At 48.3% G+C, this 20,936-nt stretch overlaps 1 protein-coding gene across 2 annotated transcripts in view; it reads right to left on the reverse strand.

The window, feature by feature from the left end:
• Positions 1–10,103: 10,103 nt before the first annotated feature.
• The window catches only part of LOC122938502 (cathelicidin-6-like), an 88,248-nt gene continuing 77,415 nt past the window's right edge, over positions 10,104–20,936 (reverse strand). For both annotated transcript variants that reach the window (XM_044294054.1, XM_044294053.1), the window contains exon 4: positions 10,104–10,503. In XM_044294054.1, coding sequence (XP_044149989.1) covers positions 10,369–10,503 — 135 coding nt within the window. In that variant the 3' untranslated portion in view covers positions 10,104–10,368. The remainder of the gene's footprint in view (positions 10,504–20,936) is intronic.

Raw genomic sequence — 20,936 nt, forward strand, 5'->3', positions numbered from 1 at the left:
GAGGAACCCTGAGACAATACCGCACCCACACCCACCTCATAAGCATCAACCTCAACTATGAAGGGTAGAGAAATATCAGGTTGTACCAAGATGGGAGCGGAAGCAAAACTCTCCTTGATATTAGAAAAGGCCTTACGCGCCTCTACCGACCAGGAAGAAAAATCTACCCCCTTTCTGGTCATATCAGTGAGTGGTTTAACAGCAGAGGAATAATTCAAAATAAACATCCTGTAATAATTGGCAAAGCCCAAAAAACGCATCAGCGCCTTCTGATTCTCAGGAAGCTCCCACTCAAGCACAGCGCGGACCTTCTCGGGGTCCATGCGAAAACCAGAAGCGGAGAGAAGAAACCCCAGAAATTGAATTTCTGGAACCGCAAACACACATTTTTCCAGTTTCGCGTACAATTTATTCCCCCGCAGGATGAGCAAGACCTGACGAAAGTGTTCCTTATGAGTTTTGAAATCAGGTGAAAAAATCAAAATGTCATCCAAATACACTAATACAAATTTCCTTATTAAATGATAAAAAATGCTGTTCACAAAATGCTGAAAAACGGCTGGGGCATTCATCAAACCAAAAGGCATAACCAAATTCTCAAAATGGCCCTCAGGGGTATTGAAGGCCGTCTTCCATTCGTCTCCTTCTCTGACCCTGACCAGGTTGTATGCCCCTCTTAGATCTAATTTGGAAAAAACTTTAGCCCCAACAATCTGGTTAAACGGGTCCGGGATCAGAGGAAGTGGATAAGGGTCACGAATTGTGATACTGTTCAGCTCCCTGAAATCCAGACAAGGTCTTAAAGAACCATCCTTTTTCTGAACAAAGAAAAAACCAGCAGCAACAGGTGACTTCGAGGGTCGTATGTGTCCTTTTCTCAGACTCTCAGAGATATAAGCACGCATAGCGACCCTTTCAGGTTGGGAGAGATTGTATAAATGAGATTTAGGCAGCTTGGCGCCTGGGAATGGATTAATAGGGCAATCGTACTCCCTGTGCGGGGGCAAATCCTGAACTCCACTCTCAGAGAAGACATCTGAAAATTCAGAGAGAAAAGATGGTACAGTCTTAGTAGAAACCTCAGAAACAGATGTCGTGAGGCAATTCTCTCTGCAAAATTCACTCCAACCATTTATTTGCCTCGCTTGCCAATCAATGGTGGGGTTATGTTTAGTGAGCCAGGGTAGCCTCAACACTAGAGGAGTAGGCAATCCGCTAAGGACGAAACATGACACATCCTCAACATGAGCATCACTCACAATTAAACAGATATTGTGAACTATGCCCTTTAATCATTTCTGAGAAAGTGGAGCGGAATCAATAGCAAAAACAGGAATATCCTTTCCCAAAGTGCATACCTGAAAACCATGAGTTATCGCAAATTGATTATCAATGAGATTGACAGCTGCTCCACTATCTACAAAAATTACACAAAAAATGTTCTTGCTCTCTAGCGCCACCCTGGCAGGCAGGACAAAACGGGAACTACAAGCAAACGGAAAACCTTCAATCTCCGCCTCAACCCTGCCAATAGTAACAGACGGAACATTTTTAAAGGATTTTTTCTTTTTTGTTTCTTTATTACTCCCAAAAAACTGCCTAAATCTCCTAGAGGGACAAACATTTGCCAAATGATTTATACCTCCACAACAAAAACAAACCTTCCCATGCAGGCTGAATCTTCTATTGTCAGAGGCAATCAACCCCAGCTGCATGGGCTCCTGCTCAGAAGGAGTTGACAGCGACTGAGTCTCCTGTGCACAGAAAGAGACCGCTGCACTGTCCTGGGACTGAGTATGACAGGAAGGAGTGATCTCTCCTCTCTCTCTAAGACGCCTGTCAATACGAACGGCCCGAGACATAGCAGAGTCCAAGGAGGTAGGTCTCTCATGAAAGTCAAATGCATCTTTCAATCCCTCTGAAAGACCATGGCAAAATTGACTTCGGAGTGCAGCATCATTCCAACCAGTATCAACTGCCCATCTCCGAAATTCTGAGCAGTATATCTCTGCAGATTGTTTACCCTGGCATAACAGACGTAGTCTAGACTCAGCCAAAGCAATACGATCCGGATCATCATATATCTGACCCAGGGCTAAAAAGAATTCATCCACTGAACGGAGGGGCCGTGCCCCCACCGGCAGCGAAAAGGCCCACGACTGAGCGTTACCCCTGAGCAGCGATATAATGATCCCCACCCTCCATTCCTCATCACCAGGGGAATGGGGAAGAAGGCGAAAATGGAGTTTGCAAGCCTCTCTAAAACGCACAAAATTCTCACTACCCCCGGAGAACGTATCCGGGAGCGAGATCTTAGGCTCAGAACAAACTCCATTCACTGCGGGGGGTCCACGAGTCGGGAATACGAGCCTCAACTGCATCGCAACTGCTGCTACACAAGTCTCCTGAGCGGCGGCCGCTTCACCACTCCCACTCCTCGCATGGGCGGCAGGGGAGCGGCTGCTCTCCAACAATGTTAGAATGTCCACCAGGGGGCAGCCGAACTAGATCGTCGCTCCCCGCCCTGCTGCTGCTGTGCTGCTGGTGTGTGGCATGCAGACTCGCCGCTGCTGCTGCTCCAGCAGCTTGAGCTTAACATCTCTCCCTGAGCTCCCTCTGTCATGCTCCTCCTGCCCCGCCTGCCTGCTTCATTCATAAAGTGGAAGGAGCAGGCAGACGGGGCAGGAGGCTCATGACGGAGATGTTTTTGACACTCACTGCACTGACTGCTGGGTGCTGGCATTTTGCCAGCAGCTTGAGCGGTGCGATATGGCTGAGCGGCCGCCCACCCACGCAGCTTAGTTAGAGGGAACACTGACTGCAGGGGCCAGGGGAGTCCACAGGTCGGGCCCACTGGAGTGCCAGGCCCAGTCGCAACTGTGACCCCTGCGACCCCTGTATGTACGCCAAGGTTCACACGTCAGTGGTTTGGTCAGTGATTTCCATCAGTGATTATGAGCCAAAACCAGGACTGAAGCCTCCACAGACATAAGGTATAAGAAAAAGATCTGCACTTGTTCACTGATGAAACCCACACCAGGTTTTGGCTCACGAAAGTACCATCAATAATCACCCCATCCTTATCATCAATCATCATCATCATCAACAGTAACTACCATCATCCTTTTCATTATCATCACCATCAATCATCACCACCATCCTTATCATTATTATCACCATAAATAATCAGTATCATCCCTATCATCATCACCATCAATAATCACCCCATCCTTATCATCAATTATCATCATCACCAGTAACCACCATCATCCTTATCATTATCATCACCATCAATAATCACCGCCATCCTTATCATCATCATAACCATTAACAAAAATAATTACTTTTCCTTATAATCATTATCATCATCAACATCATTAACACAAATACTCACCATCATCATCCTCATCAACACCATCAATGTTTAATGCCCATCATCTATCTACATGATCGACATCGACAACCATCATCATCCATCATCTTTATAACTGTCACGCCTTGTTGGATTTATTATTAATTATCCAACTTTATCATAATTCTCTGAGATTAATTACCCCACATCCTCATCATCACCATCATCATCCAGATCGATCTTCACCCTTCTTCACACATTACCCCATCATATGTTAACGCTCTCACATTTACCTTTATCCTTTTTCTCCTTCTCCTCATAAAGGTTATTCTTAGTGTTGAGCGAATCAAAGTTGACGAAGTGGAATTCGATCCGAATTTCAGGAAAAATTTGATTTGTCAGGAAATCGAATTTCCTCACTCTTTGTGATAACGAATCAGATTTTTTTCTAAAATGGCTGCTGCACATGTTACAAAGAGGAAGTAAGAAGCCCGGGAATGAGGGGTCGCTATTCTATTACACCTTGCTGCACTAATTGGGGTTAAAAGTGATCTAATACTACAGATTTTAAGTTCTTCACATTCTTTTATACATAACTAATTCCATTTATCCTTGATTCTGTTATTGGGGTGAAATTTCTGCCTTATAGCACAGAGTTTGGGGGGTTCACGTTCTATTATACATTAGTAAATCTAAGAAACCTTGATTTCAGGGTGAAATTGCGGCCTGATACTATGGATTTTGGGGGGTTCACATTGTTATTTTACATAAATAGTTATCATCATTGATTGCATAATTGGGGTGAAATTGCAACCTGATACAACAGTTTTTGGGGTGTTCACATAATACATAATATATATAATTTATACATAAGTACATCCATTCTTCCTTGATTCTGGGGTAAAATTGTGGCCTGACATTACTGCTCTTTTATCCTCACAGTTACTGTTACAGTACAGTATTCCCGACAGACAGGTGACAGGACCTTCTAAGGAAACGGGCAGTGGACAAAATGTTTTTGGAGCTGGTGAAAGTAGCAGCAGTTGCAGAAACAGGCCAGCGGTCGTGTTTTGGCCAGCCACCCAGCTCAGCTGTCCTTGAATGGTTGACTCTGTCTTCAACATCATCTCAAGTGACATCAGACACCACCCTTAGTTGGCATGGCCAGGGAACAAGCTCTGTGCCCTCGCATGTCCTGAACATCTTTCATTTTCAGTTTCTTCTGCTTGGAAGTATTGTATGCTATCGGCACGGCTCTGCTTTTTAGTGAGTGTAAAGGGGGAATATTAATCATCAATATTATGCGAGTATCGATAATTAATATTCCTAAATAGGAGGAGCCGTCTATTGATGGCTCCACCTATTTATACCTTTATATAACAATATCACAATACTTTTGCTATGCCTTACACTGATCGCTACACTAGCTGCATGCGCCTTACTCACTACCGCTAACAAGTACACACTACACAAAGGGTACAAATATAACGGTATTTATTACTTACAATACACTACGCACGCAATACACTAACAATACAGCACTAAATATACAATACTAAACTACACTACACGTTCCCAAATTCCACCCATAAACTAACTAGACAATTCACACATACAAGTAATATAACAACCCACCCGACCTGTCTAATTCTATCCCTAAGGTACGACGGGGTTAACGGTGGCACTGCAGGGGGGTATGCAGGCCACCGACACACATACAGTATTGCAGGGCTACACAGTATACCCTGCAAATGTAGTTACCAGGGGATCAGGGGTTAACCAGGGGATGCAGGGGAATGCAGGGGTTAACCAGGGGAATGCAGGGGTGGGTCAGGATAGTGGTATGGGGTTATAGGGTTACATTCAATGGGGAGGAGTGGGGCAGAGATCAGGGGTGGTAAATCAGGGGTTACAAGGGGATAATAGGGGATTGAGACCAGTGGAGGAACAGGGTATACGGGGGGGGGGGATACTAAAGGTTTATGCTCGTTCTTCTAGGGTGATCCTTGCCAGCCAGGGGGCCGCTCCGTACAGAGCGCCGATCGCTCTCTTCTTCAGAGGGGCCGGGCCGGTCCGGGTCCTTCAGGAGGGGGGGGGTCCGGTCACGGCTCAGTCTGTTCTCAGGAAGCGCTCTCTTTCAGGAGGGGGTCCGGTCGGGGCTTCTATTCCTGAGCGCAGGATGCGCTCTCCTGGGGAGGGGTGTCCCGATACTTCTCTCCTAGTGCAGGGCCTGCCGGACTTATAAGTCCAGCCACCCGCACTCCAGTCCCGCCCACACCACTGTGAAGGACGCGTGGGCCGGCGCGGTGAGATGACGTCACCGCGTCTGCCCGCGCGTCCCTGCACGCGCGCCGCAGGGCCGCGTGCGCTTGCTGGCAGGCGTGAGATCCTTTGATCTGCCGCCTGTAGCTCTCGGCATTCCGGACATCGCAATGGTAATTGCGATGCCGGAATGCACATAATAGAGGGAGCGGATGTGTCTCCTCTCTCTCTATTATGCTTAATTATCTCCAGCCGGGCTGCAGATAATTAGAACAAAAGGATTCAAATTCATTAGAATTTGAATCCTTTGAGGTCACCAGAATGACCGAACCTTGTCCGGTCATCCTGGCGCCTTCACTCAGATTACATCAATGTGAATGCTTGGGGCACATTCACATTGATGCATCTGGGTCCATGTAGGGGGGGATTTATATGATATGGGGCTATATATAAGGGGGCACATCATATTAGGGGGGGATTATAGATAGATATAGATAATCTATCTATATATAGCACGGTCCCTATATTATAAGGCTCACAGGCACGGCCCCTACATTATAAGGGGCACATGTATCCCACAGGGCCTCCGTGAGCCCCTGTGGGCCACTAAGGGCAGATGTGCGCAGATTCTGGGAGCATCTGCGCACATCCTCCTATAATGTGATTAATGCATGCATATATATCATACATGCATGCACGTGTTTGCATGCATATATGTATATATATGCATGCGTCTCAACCCTTCCTCAACAGTGAGGATGAGATTCTAGAGGATAGTCATCAGCTACTGCTCAGCCAAGATGGGGAGGAGAGATCCGCTGGTTCTTCCCGTAGGCGGGCAAGTAGTAATGATCAGAGTTGCGTGGGAGCAGGTGTTGCGAGCGGTCAGGGACGCAGCCATGGACAGGTAAGGGTGACATGAGTGACGTGTAGACAGTAGTGGATGATAATGTAGCTGCGTTGGAGCCAGGTGAAGAGAATGCTTCATAATCATCACCAGCAGGGTAGTAGCGTGGCTGTGAGTCAGGAAGATAGCAGCAGTGTGAGGTCTGGAGCCAAACATGCCTGGGGTAGACCGTCTGCTACTCAGGATCCCGTCTTTCCAGAAACAACTAGTGGTGCAGTGGTTCATGGAGACAGCGGTAGCAGGCAGTCAGCACGCAGTGGTGGGGGAAAATGCCATACTTGGCGGTGTGGGAATTTTTCATCAAGTTGCTGGAGGACATCAGCATGGCCATGTAGAAAATCTGTGGGAAGAAGGTGAAGCATGGCCAGGGGGCCATGTCTTCATAAAGTGGCCTGGGAAAACTGTGGCGCTAATGTAGTGGTACGGACTGATGCAGTGTCCCGCATCCCTTCTCCAGTAGTCAAGGCTCTACCACCTCAGCAGAAGGGAGCTGTGTTTCCTTCCCATCATCTACTGGTCCTGCTCCTCCTCCTCCTACTCCCCGTCAGTCATTTTGTCAGCAATCGATCTAAGAGGGGATTGCAAATAGACAATAGTATGCGTGCACTCATCCAATGGCGCAGAAGCTGAACGTGCTCCTGGCCAAGTTGCTGTTACTACAGTTCCTCTCTTTTCATGTGGTTGACTCTGCACATTTCAGAGAACTGATGGCTTGTGCTGAGCCAAGGAGGAGAGTTCCAAGCCATCATTGTTTCTCTGAAAAGGCAATACCAACCCTGTACACGTATGTTGACCAGAAGGTGGGCCAGTCCTTGAGGCTGTCGGTGCCCTCTAAAGTGCAAAGCAGCACCGACGTGTGGAGCTGTAACTATAGTCAAGGACGATATATGCCCTTTACGGCCCACTGGGTAAATGTGGTTCCTGCCCAGCCAAACCAGCAACTTGGCCAGGTGATGGCACTGTCACCTCTGCGTTCTCAATCTGTGAGTCCTGCGCCAATTTTCTCCTCTGTCTTCTCATCCTCCACATTGTCCTCATGCTCCACTGCAGGCACAATTCGGAGTGCTCCTCCAGCATACCACTTGTGCAGGGCACGGAGGTGTCACACTGTTGTGCACCTGGTTTGCCTGGGCGAGCGGAGTCACACCAGGAAGGAACTGCTCTGCGTCTTCAAGAAGAAATCAAATCCTGTCTCTCTCCTCCCCAATGGAAACCATGGTTACCGACAACAGGAAGAACATTGTGTCAGCTCTGCGTCAAGAAGGGCTGACCCATGCACCCTGCATGGTGCAAGTCTTTAATCTGGTTGTAAAGTGCATGCACTTCAGCCACTTTTACCATCTAAAACACACCATCCTTTAGCTTCAAAGGCAGAATAGCATTACCCATAAAAATTTCACCCTCCACATATTGGACCAACTATATGAGCAGAGCAAGGCGTCCATAAACGATTTCTTGATGATGCAGGTGGACAGGAGCACTCCCCTGTGTAACTTCAACATTAGCTAGTGGCAGCTCATGCGTCACACCTGCCATTTGCTCACCCTTTGAGAAGGACACTTTATTTGTCAGTCATCAGGACTACGGGATGAACAACTTCATTCCACTCCTTCACGTCCTGAAGCAGATGCTGATAAATCCGGCTGTCCAGGAGACAGGAGATATGGCGCCTACATCTTACAGCCACCTGAGCCCTGTAGGGGGGTCCTGAGCCCTGTGGGGGATGAACTGGTGGAGAAAGACATTCACACACAAGCAGTGTACACAGAAATGGGTGGTTTATCTGCACACGTGACAGGAGAGGGGTAGTAGAAGCTGGAGGGTGATGAGGAGGACCAGGCTGATGACCCCGACACACTGTCGCAGTATGCAGTGGAGATGGAGGCAGGGATTTCCTCCGAGTCCCTTGCCCAAACGGCAGGATGCATGCTGAGTTGCTTGCGTAGTGACTGCCGAATTGGTATAACTACTGGCCATGTTAGACCCTCACTACTAGTCTGTTGGCCGCTACCTATGTGCACTATCGCCCATTCTCATAAATGTCTGACTGGTAGGGAGGAGGTCCCTCTGCGCTCACGATCCACTGCCATAAATGTTGTGGGGGGGAGGGGGACAGGAGCAGCACCAGCTCCATCCAAGCAGAAACTTAAGTCTGGTGTCTCTAATGAGCACTTTTCTTCACCCGCCTACTGAAGATACCACCCAGAAGCAGCTGCAAGACATAGATCAGAACCTGAACCAGCAGGTGGTGGCATACTTGGACTGCACCCTGCCACCCACATCCATGATCTACTGGGCAGCCAAACTTGATTTGTGTTTGCAACTGGCCAAGTTTGCCCTGGACAAGCTTTCCTGCCCGGCCAGTAGTGTAGCATCAGAGTGGGTGTTTAGCTGGAAGCATAATTACCCCAAAGAGAACTCGCCTTTCAACCCAATATGTTGAGAGACTGATCTTTGTGAAGATGAATTAGACGTAGATCAGCCGGGATTTCCACACACCAGTGCCTGATGCATCGGCCTAGATCATTCTGGGTGCCACACCAAAACATTGTGAAAATGCACCCATTTCTTCTGGCCACCTGCTTCAGCCACTATTCTGATGATGCCACCCGCCTGATGCCACATACCTGCTGCCTCTGCTGCCATCATCTACTGCCACTGTCTTGTGCTGTTACTGCCACAGTTTTTTTTCCCCCACCTCCCCACTTTGTGACTGGGCCACTATGTTTTTTTGGCCTTAGCAATACTGATGGATTACTGACCACATGCTGTGCAGGTAGATGCTCAAAAGACAGGATTTGTTTTTGTTTTGTTTTTTCCCTGACGGATGAGGAGAAGGGCAAAATAAACAGTGACGTCAACACAAACTTACTGCTGACACCTTCTCCACTCTGTCGGGGGGTCACTACTTGTCTCACCGTGTAACAGAACAGGTTCTGTAGAAATCTGTGTGGAATCAGCTGACGACGGTGTAAAAGGAGTGCGCTCTTTCACTCTATAGCAGGATCTTGGGCCTCTGTACGGTTCTTTATACTTGACGCTTACATTGACCTGTAAGGCTGAGTTCACACTTGAGTTATTTGGTGAGTTTTTGTCCCATAACTGACCAAATAAGTGAAGTGTGAAGTGATTCTAAGAGCGACGCCTGTCATCTGCCTGTCATACTGACGCACAGTAACAGTTTGACTACCAGAAAGGACTCGCTATACATGTTTCTGCAAGGCACAGTGTTCTACACCGCTATACAGGCTCTCTGCAGCCAGGAGATAGCGCTTCATCACAATTAATTTGGATCAAATTTGGTGAAGAATCTAAATCAAATGTTTTTAAAACTTTGCTCATCTGTAGTTATCATCATCAGCATTATTCCCTCTCCTAATCATCCTGATTACTATCATCATCCTCACTCTCCTCTAACACACTTAACATCATCTTTTCTTCCATTAATCTCATTCCTCCTCCTCAGCATCATCCACCATATCATCATCATCCTTATCATCACACCTTATATTTACCATCGTAATTATTCCCCTCTTCATTCATCATCCTCACCATGACTTCCCAGGAAGTAACCACACAGTATTATTTGTTGCTACGTTTATTTGTAACATTGTATCCATTCAGAACGTTCCACAGACAGAACATGGCGGATCTCATAGCAAGCTGAAACTCCTGAAATCTCTCCTCCGGGGACTAGAGTGAAGATGGGAGAGGTCAGAAGAAGTAAGGAGGGATTCGCAATGTGCCACCTTCGCACCTCATAATAATAACTAGTAAAGCTTATAACGGTAATGTGCTTGTCATAAGCCACAATCTCAGATCTCGTTCCACCGTTGACTGCAGATCTTTACACCCATAGTAAGGTAGGTCTGTTTTGGTCTTTAGCGGGTCTGCCGATAAGAGTAAAACCTCCTGTTAGCCGCGGCCCGCAGAGCCTCCCCTTGCATGGTCTCCTTCTGTTGGACCGCTTCACACGGACCTCCTGGAAGAGAACAGAACAAGCATAAGACACATCGTACATAACGTAAACAGATTAATTAATCTTAAAGGAATATTCCAGAAAGCAGTGTCCACCAAATCTTCCTCACCTCTCACCTCTCTGCTCCATTTTATACCTGTATTCCCTGGGTCCTGTCTCCCCACAGCTCTTCTCCTGCATGCTAGTCATGTTTCCCCCCCCCCCGACATAGGACATGTTATCCCCCTATGTGCACAGACTGCTCACTACTCTTGTATTATCGTGCAGCAGGAGTGAAGCGTACGTCACCGATCCTGGATCCTGAACAACAGAGGAAGAGGAGGAGCAGATAGAGACCATCTCATTGGAGTGTCTTCTGCTGGGTCCTCCGATTCCTCCACAGCAAAGGTTTGTGAATGTTATTGTTAAAGGGACATGTGTAACACCCCGGAGTGGTGTTAACATTCCTACACCCTGCTACTGTCTCTAATGGGCTAACATAAATGCCATTCTGTATACTTCTTTCCAGGGCCTTTACATTGTGCATTTATATTATTGTTACACAACTGTTATTACATGTAATGTGCCTGGTTCACCAGCAGGTGGCAGCGTATATGGCAGAGAGAGAGAGAGAAAGATACTTAGATAGAATGGAACTCAAAATTACAATGCTTCCCCTTTGGGCAGAAGTGGGCCAGTCCTGCTTCCTACCAGAAGGGAGGGGCAGCAGTTCCAGTTTATTCCGGTTCTAGTCTACACAGGGAAGTGTAAGCCTGGGCACAGTGACAGCCAGACGTGACTATAACAGCCAGTGCAGGTTAGGCTATGCTTGCCATGAAATCTGAATGGAAGATATAGCAACCAGATGAAAGTGTTCTTTGGTTGCCAGAAAATATAGCAGACAAAGGAAACTGTTCTTCGGTTGGAGCAGGAGCCACCAAAGGGAAGTAGCTTGTAGAGCACCCGGACTCCATGCTAATTTATTTTACTGTGTGTCAGGAGTAGAATAACAGCCAAAGGCACCCCAATCCAAGGATACCAGAAGCGACCAAAAGTCCAGTAACCAGACCTAAGCAGAGTTTAACAAAGCAGAGAGAAAGAAAGGAGAGTTATTATGCAAGCCTATCAGCCCTGCAGAGAAAGAGAGAGTGCAGAGTTATCAAGTTTGCCTGCCAATTTATGCCAAAACCTGCTGGAACCAGGGCCGTCTTTAATATTGATTGGACCCTGGGCAAAAATTTACTTGGGCCCCCTGGATCCCGCCTTCCCACACCTTAGCAGGCAATCACGCCCTCCACCACAACAAACACACAAAAAATCCACACATCTGGTAGAGTCCAGTGAATGACTGTAAATACTTCCAGTTCTGAAGACTCCAGCGGCTCAGGATCAGTGCTATGGGCAGCTGGGCTCAGGCTGGAAGTGGGCACCGCTCTGCAGGAAGGAGACCAGGGCTCGGCTCACCCTAGTGTTATAATGCTCCCCAGCACCCCACAGTATGCAGTATAGCACCCTGGTACAGCAACCCACAGTATGCAGTATAGCACCCTATAGTATACAGCACCACACAGTATGCAGTATAGCACCCCACAGTATACAGAACCCCCACAGTATACAACACCTCACAGTATACAGTAGAGCAGTATAGCACCTCATCGTATACAGCACCCCAAACTATACACTATACAGCCCCCCACACTATACAGTACAGCAGTATAGCACTCCACACTATACAGCACCCACAGGATACAGTATACAGTCCCCCACACTATACAGGCTCCCACACTATACAGACCCCCACACTATACAGGCCCCCCACAGTATACAGGACCCCCACAGTATACAGCCCTCCAAAGTATACAGGCCCCCCACAGTATACAGCCCCACACAGTATACATCCCCCCACAGTATACAGGCCCCCACAGTATACAGCCCCCCACAATATACAGTCCCACACAGTATACAGGCCCCCCACAGTATACAGCCCCCCACAGTATACAGGCCCACACAGTATACAGGCCCCCCACAGTATACAGGCTCCCACACTATACAGACCCCCACACTATACAGGCCCCCAACAGTATACAGGACCCCCACAGTATACAGCCCTCCAAAGTATACAGGCCCCCCACAGTATACAGCCCCACACAGTATACAGCCCCCCACAGTATACAGGCCCCCACAGTATACAGCCCTCCACAATATACAGACCCCCACAATATACAGTCCCACACAGTATACAGGCCCCCCACAGTATACAGCCCCCCACAGTATACAGGCCCACACAGTATACAGGCCTCCCACAGTATACAGCCCCACACAGTATACAGGCCCCCACACAGTATACAGCACCCCACTATACAGTAGTTTACAGTATATTAGCATAACAGCCCCTGTCACCTTTTTCTGATGTAATCTTCACAAAAAAAGCTCCACAGTAAAGGCAAACTTCTCCTGCAACACTCCTGGTAGGACCTGTGATGACCTCATAGCCATGTGACCAGTAATATTGCTAGGTTACTGGTCACATGGTGATGATGTCATCTAAGGTCCTAGATCACAGCTCTAGTCTCACAGTGCGCTGCTTGGACTCATTGCCGGCAGGCATGGCATGGCAGCATCCCCTGCGTAGCTGAAAGCCTGACACCCGGGGCAGTGGCTAGCAGGGTTCAAGAGGCAGCTGCCTTGGGCCCCCCAGGAGAAACTGGGCCTGGGGCAGCTGCCCCTTTTGCCCCTTGGTAAAGACGGCCCTGGCTGGAACCATGAGAAAGTCTGAATGTTAAAAAAGCCTGAATAGTGTCTGGAATAAAATGTATCCAAGTAAAGCTGTTGTTAAAGTTTACCATGGTATAGAGTTAAGTTATTCTTCATCCCCTAACTCAACTATTCCCCTTTGATTGCTTCGAAGCCTAAGCCTGGGGTCCTGCTGTATCCAGGTAGGAGCACCGTGACACATATAAGCCGCACCATACCACTCGGCATTTCCTACTAAACCTGGGACAAGATAAGGCCCTGGGGAGCGGCACGTTGCACATGTCCATAAAAAGTCACATATTAACAGCCTAAATGTGAATATTCTATGTAATTGTTTTACAAAAATCGTTTGGTTTTCTTGATATAATGTTTTGAATTTCTTCCTAGTATTCTATTTCCTGTCCAAGCTCCTTAACAACTTCTTTATTTGGACTTTTAGCACGGTAGACGGTTTAACATAACTCTGTCAGTGAGGCCATCACTGTGACCAGAGAGGGAAGGGGATAAGTGACTCTATTACAGCATCATACATTATATTGCTCCATACAATGCCCTTCTGTGGACATCTTCATCTAGGCCTATCAAGAGAAAAATACAGCTGTCATACTGTCACCCCAATTCCAACTATTTTCATGAGGATTACTCTTCAGATAACAGGTTCTCCTCACTGCAGTAGCAAATTGCTAATAATTACTACACAGAGAGGTCTTATCCCATGATTTCATTGCTTTAGAAATAAATTATTTTGTGTTTGATTGTCAAAGGTATAGTACTGCCAAAATGTAAAGAAATACAGCCAAAAATTCTCCAAAAAATAAAAAGTATTTTATGAGTGATACTTGAAAACATACCCCATTCTGATAAAAGTGTCTCTTTAAAGGGGTTGTCTCAGTTCAAACATTGGTGACATATTGATTGCATATGCCATCAATGTAAGATAGGTGCGGGTCCCACCTTTGAGACCCAAACCCAGGGGTGCACCTAGCCTTTGTGCTGCCTGAGGCGAAGAATGAAATCGCGCCCAACCCTTCCAGCCGTACTATTAAAGACATACTGTGATACAGTTCAATATAGAGAGATATTCCTACAGCCCCCACTATTCTCTAGGTCTTGCCGCCTGAGGCAATCGCCTCACCTGGCCTCTTTGGTGGTGCACCCCTGCCCTAACCTGTGGCATCTCTAGAACAGAGTGCCCGAAGTGAAGGAGAGTGCCATAGCTCTACTATTTTCAGCACTCCCTTGAGTGAACAGAAGGCAGGTGTGTACGCGCAGTGCGCTCTTGCCCATTATAAAAGCTCCGTTCTAGAGATAGGTGCGGGACCCAGAGGTGGATATACATCTATCTGACATTGGTGGACGAACTTAGTAATAGTGTTAATCACAAATATTCGAATTGCTAATTTTTATCGGGAATATCGGCTTTTCGAGAATTTGTGAATATTTTGAATATAGTGATATATATTCGTAATTTTGAATATGCAAGATTTTTTTTAAATCAGTACACATGATCCCTTCCTGCTTCCAGCTTGTGGGCCAATGAGAAGGCTGCAATATCTTTGACTTTAGGAGTAGGGTTGATTGCGTAATTTCAATATGCAAATTTTCGTAATGCGAATTTTTATTGCAAATTTTTCAATTGCCAATTTCCGCACTCAAGAGAATAACGACAGGATATAACATATTCTTGAATTAACAAATATATGGCGAATATTTGCCCAAATATTCATGAAATATCACAAATTCGAATACTGCCCCTGCCGCTCATCCCTACTTAGTAGAGTTGAGCGAACACCTGGATGTTCGGGTTCGAGAAGTTCGGCCGAACATCCCGGAAATGTTCGGGTTCGGGATCCGAACCCGATCCGAACTTCGTCCCGAACCCGAACCCCATTGAAGTCAATGGGGACCCGAACTTTTCGGCACTAAAAAGGCTGTAAAACAGCCCAGGAAAGAGCTAGAGGGCTGCAAAAGGCAGCAACATGTAGGTAAATCCCCTGCAAACAAATGTGGATAGGGAAATGAATTAAAATAAAAATTAAATAAATAAAAATTAACCAAAATCAATTGGAGAGAGGTTCCATAGCAGAGAATCTGGCTTCCCGTCACCCACCACTGGAACAGTCCATTCTCAGATATTTAGGCCCCGGCACCCAGGCAGAGGAGAGAGGTCCCGTAACAGACAATCTGTCTTCATGTCAGCAGAGAATTAGTCTGCATGTCATAGCAGAGAATGAGGCTTCACGTCAGCCACCACTGCAACAGTCCATTGGCATATATTTAGGCCCAGCACCCAGGCAGAGGAGGGAGGTCCCGTAACAGAGAATCTGTCTTCATGTCAGCAGAGAATTAGTCTGCATGTCATAGCAGAGAATGAGGCTTCACGTCAGCCACCACTGCAACAGTCCATTGGCATATATTTAGGCCCAGCACACACACAGGCAGAGGAGAGAGGTCCCGTAACAGAGAATCTGGCTTCATGTCAGCAGAGAATCAGTCTGCATGTCATAGCAGAGAATGAGGCTTCACGTCAGCCACCACTGCAACAGTCCATTGGCATATATTTAGGCCCAGCACACACACAGGCAGAGGAGAGAGGTCCCGTAACAGAGAATCTGTCTTCATGTCAGCAGAGAATTAGTCTGCATGTCATAGCAGAGAATGAGGCTTCACGTCAGCCACCACTGCAACAGTCCATTGGCATATATTTAGGCCCAGCACCCAGGCAGAGGAGGGAGGTCCCGTAACAGAGAATCTGTCTTCATGTCAGCAGAGAATTAGTCTGCATGTCATAGCAGAGAATGAGGCTTCACGTCAGCCACCACTGCAACAGTCCATTGGCATATATTTAGGCCCAGCACCCAGGCAGAGGAGGGAGGTCCCGTAACAGAGAATCTGGCTTCATGTCAGCAGAGAATCAGTCTTCATATCATAGCAGAGAATCAGGCTTCACGTCACCCACCACTGTAAGAGTCAATTTTCATAAATTTAGGCCCAGAACCCAGGCAGAGGAGAAAGGTCCCGTAACAGACAATCTGGCTTCATGTCAGCAGAGAATCAGTCTTCATATCATAGCAGAGAATCAGGCTTCACGTCACCCACCACTGCAACAGTCCATTGGCATATATTTAGGCCTAGCACACAGGCAGAGCAGAGAGGTCCCGTAACAGACAATCTGGCTTCATGACAGCAGAGAATCAGTCTGCATGTCATAGCAGAGAATGAGGCTTCACGTCAGCCACCACTGCAACAGTCCATTGGCATATATTTAGGCCCAGCACCCAGGCAGAGGAGGGAGGTCCCGTAACAGAGAATCTGTCTTCATGTCAGCAGAGAATTAGTCTGCATGTCATAGCAGAGAATGAGGCTTCACGTCAGCCACCACTGCAACAGTCCATTGGCATATATTTAGGCCCAGCACCCAGGCAGAGGAGGGAGGTCCCGTAACAGAGAATCTGTCTTCATGTCAGCAGAGAATTAGTCTGCATGTCATAGCAGAGAATGAGGCTTCACGTCAGCCACCACTGCAACAGTCCATTGGCATATATTTAGGCCCAGCACCCAGGCAGAGGAGGGAGGTCCCGTAACAGAGAATCTGGCTTCATGTCAGCAGAGAATCAGTCTTCATATCATAGCAGAGAATCAGGCTTCACGTCACCCACCACTGTAAGAGTCAATTTTCATAAATTTAGGCCCAGAACCCAGGCAGAGGAGAAAGGTCCCGTAACAGACAATCTGGCTTCATGTCAGCAGAGAATCAGTCTTCATATCATAGCAGAGAATCAGGCTTCACGTCACCCACCACTGCAACAGTCCATTGGCATATATTTAGGCCTAGCACACAGGCAGAGCAGAGAGGTCCCGTAACAGACAATCTGGCTTCATGACAGCAGAGAATCAGTCTGCATGTCATAGCAGAGAATGAGGCTTCACGTCAGCCACCACTGCAACAGTCCATTGGCATATATTTAGGCCCAGCACCCAGGCAGAGGAGGGAGGTCCCGTAACAGAGAATCTGTCTTCATGTCAGCAGAGAATTAGTCTGCATGTCATAGCAGAGAATGAGGCTTCACGTCAGCCACCACTGCAACAGTCCATTGGCATATATTTAGGCCCAGCACCCAGGCAGAGGAGGGAGGTCCCGTAACAGAGAATCTGTCTTCATGTCAGCAGAGAATCAGTCTGCATGTCATAGCAGAGAATGAGGCTTCACGTCAGCCACCACTGCAACAGTCCATTGGCATATATTTAGGCCCAGCACCCAGGCAGAGGAGGGAGGTCCCGTAACAGAGAATCTGGCTTCATGTCAGCAGAGAATCAGTCTTCATATCATAGCAGAGAATCAGGCTTCACGTCACCCACCACTGTAAGAGTCAATTTTCAAAAATTTAGGCCCAGAACCCAGGCAGAGGAGAAAGGTCCCGTAACAGACAATCTGGCTTCATGTCAGCAGAGAATCAGTCTTCATATCATAGCAGAGAATCAGGCTTCACGTCACCCACCACTGTAAGAGTCAATTTTCATAAATTTAGGCCCAGAACCCAGGCAGAGGAGAAAGGTCCCGTAACAGACAATCTGGCTTCATGTCAGCAGAGAATCAGTCTTCATATCATAGCAGAGAATGAGGCTTCACGTCAGCCACCACTGCAACAGTCCATTGGCATATATTTAGGCCCAGCACCCAGGCAGAGGAGGGAGGTCCCGTAACAGAGAATCTGTCTTCATGTCAGCAGAGAATTAGTCTGCATGTCATAGCAGAGAATGAGGCTTCACGTCAGCCACCACTGCAACAGTCCATTGGCATATATTTAGGCCCAGCACCCAGGCAGAGGAGGGAGGTCCCGTAACAGACAATCTGGCTTCATGTCAGCAGAGAATCAGTCTTCATATCATAGCAGAGAATCAGGCTTCACGTCACCCACCACTGCAACAGTCCATTGGCATATATTTAGGCCTAGCACACAGGCAGAGCAGAGAGGTCCCGTAACAGACAATCTGGCTTCATGACAGCAGAGAATCAGTCTTCATATCATAGCAGAGAATCAGGCTTCACGTCACCCACCACTGTAAGAGTCAATTTTCATAAATTTAGGCCCAGAACCCAGGCAGAGGAGAAAGGTCCCGTAACAGACAATCTGGCTTCATGTCAGCAGAGAATTAGTCTGCATGTCATAGCAGAGAATCAGGCTTCATGTCAGCCACCACTGCAACAGTCCATTGGCATATATTTAGGCCTAGCACACAGGCAGAGGAGAGGTTCATTCAACTTTGGGTAGCATCGCAATATAATGGTAAAATGAAAATAAAAATAGGATTGAATGAGGAAGTGCCCTGGAGTCCAATAATATATGGTTATGGGGAGGTAGTTAATGTCTAATCTGGACAAGGGACGGACAGGTCCTGTGGGATCCATGCCTGGTTCATTTTTATGAACGTCAGCTTGTCCACATTGGCTGTAGACAGGCGGCTGCGTTTGTCTGTAATGACGCCCCCTGCCGTGCTGAATACACGTTCAGACAAAACGCTGGCTGCCGGGCAGGCCAGCACCTCCAAGGCATAAAAGGCTAGCTCTGGCCACGTGGACAATTTAGAGACCCAGAAGTTGAATGGGGCCGAACCATCAGTCAGTACGTGGAGGGGTGTGCACACGTACTGTTCCACCATGTTAGTGAAATGTTGCCTCCTGCTAACACGTTGCGTATCAGGTGGTGGTGCAGTTAGCTGTGGCGTGTTGACAAAAGTTTTCCACATCTCTGCCATGCTAACCCTGCCCTCAGAGGAGCTGGCCGTGACACAGCTGCCTTGGCGACCTCTTGCTCCTCCTCTGCCTTGGCCTTGGGCTTCCACTTGTTCCCCTGTGACATTTGGGAATGCTCTCAGTAGCGCGTCTACCAACGTGCGCTTGTACTCGCGCATCTTCCTATCACGCTCCAGTGCAGGAAGTAAGGTGGGCACATTGTCTTTGTAGCGTGGATCCAGCAGGGTGGCAACCCAGTAGTCCGCACAGGTTAAAATGTGGGCAACTCTGCTGTCGTTGCGCAGGCACTGCAGCATGTAGTCGCTCATGTGTGCCAGGCTGCCCAGGGATAAGGACAAGCTGTCCTCTGTGGGAGGCGTATCGTCATCGTCCTGCCTTTCCCCCCAGCCACGCACCAGTGATGGACCCGAGCTGCGTTGGGTGCCACCCCGCTGTGACCATGCTTCATCCTCATCCTCCTCCACCTCCTCCTCATCCTCGTCCTCCTCGTCCTCCAGTAGTGGGCCCTGGCTGGCCACATTTGTACCTGGCCTCTGCTGTTGCAAAAAACCTCCCTCTGAGTCACTTCGAAGAGACTGGCCTGAAAGTGCTAAAAATGACCCCTCTTCCTCATCCTCCTCCTCCTCCTCCTGGGCCACCTCCTGTTCCATCATCGCCCTAAGTGTTTTCTCAAGGAGACATAGAAGTGGTATTGTAACGCTGATAACGGTGTCATCGCCACTGGCCATGTTGGTGGAGTACTCGAAACAGCGCAACAGGGCACACAGGTCTCGCATGGAGGCCCAGTCATTGGTGGTGAAGTGGTGCTGTTCTGTAGTGCGACTGACCCGTGCGTGCTGCAGCTGAAACTCCACTATGGCCTGCTGCTGCTCGCACAGTCTGTCCAGCATGTGCAAGGTGGAGTTCCACCTGGTGGGCACGTCGCATATGAGGCGGTGAGCGGGAAGGCCGAAGTTACGCTGTAGCGCAGACAGGCGAGCAGCGGCAGGATGTGAACGCCGGAAGCGCGAACAGACGGCCCGCACTTTATGCAGCAGCTCTGACATGTCGGGGTAGTTGTGAATGAACTTCTGCACCACCAAATTCAGCACATGCGCCAAGCAAGGGATGTGCGTCAAACCGGCTAGTCCCAGAGCTGCAACGAGATTTCGCCCATTATCACACACCACCAGGCCGGGCTTGAGGCTCACCGGCAGCAACCACTCGTCGGTCTGTTGTTCAATACCCCGCCACAACTCCTGTGCGGTGTGGGGCCTGTCCCCCAAACATATGAGTTTCAGAATGGCCTGCTGACGTTTACCCCGGGCTGTGCTGAAGTTGGTGGTGAAGGTGTGTGGCTGACTGGATGAGCAGGTGGAAGAAGAGGAGGAGGAAGCCGAGAAGGAGGAGGTGGCAACAGGAGGCAAAGAATGTTGCCCTGCGATCCTTGGCGGCGGCAGCACGTGCGCCAAACAGCTCTCCGCCTGGGGCCCAGCTGCCACTACATTTACCCAGTGTGCAGTTAGGGAGATATAGCGTCCCTGGCCGTGCTTACTGGTCCACGTATCTGTGGTTAGGTGGACCTTGCTACAGATGGCGTTGCGCAGTGCACACTTGATTTTATGGGATACTTGGTTGTGCAGGGAAGGCACGGCTCTCTTGGAGAAGTAGTGGCGGCTGGGAACAACATACTGTGGGACAGCAAGCGACATGAGCTGTTTGAAGCTGTCTGTGTCCACCAGCCTAAATGACAGCATTTCATAGGCCAGTAGTTTAGAAATGCTGGCATTCAGGGCCAGGGATCGAGGGTGGCTAGGTGGGAATTTACGCTTTCTATCAAATGTTTGTGAGATGGAGAGCTGAACGCTGGCGTGTGACATGGTTGAGACGCTTGGTGACGGAGGTGGTGGTGGTGGTGTTGGTGGTACATCCCCTGTTTGCTGGGCGGCAGGTGCCAACGTTCCTCCGG

This window comes from Bufo gargarizans, chromosome 5 (assembly GCF_014858855.1).
Source record: "Bufo gargarizans isolate SCDJY-AF-19 chromosome 5, ASM1485885v1, whole genome shotgun sequence".
NCBI lineage: Eukaryota > Metazoa > Chordata > Amphibia > Anura > Bufonidae > Bufo > Bufo gargarizans.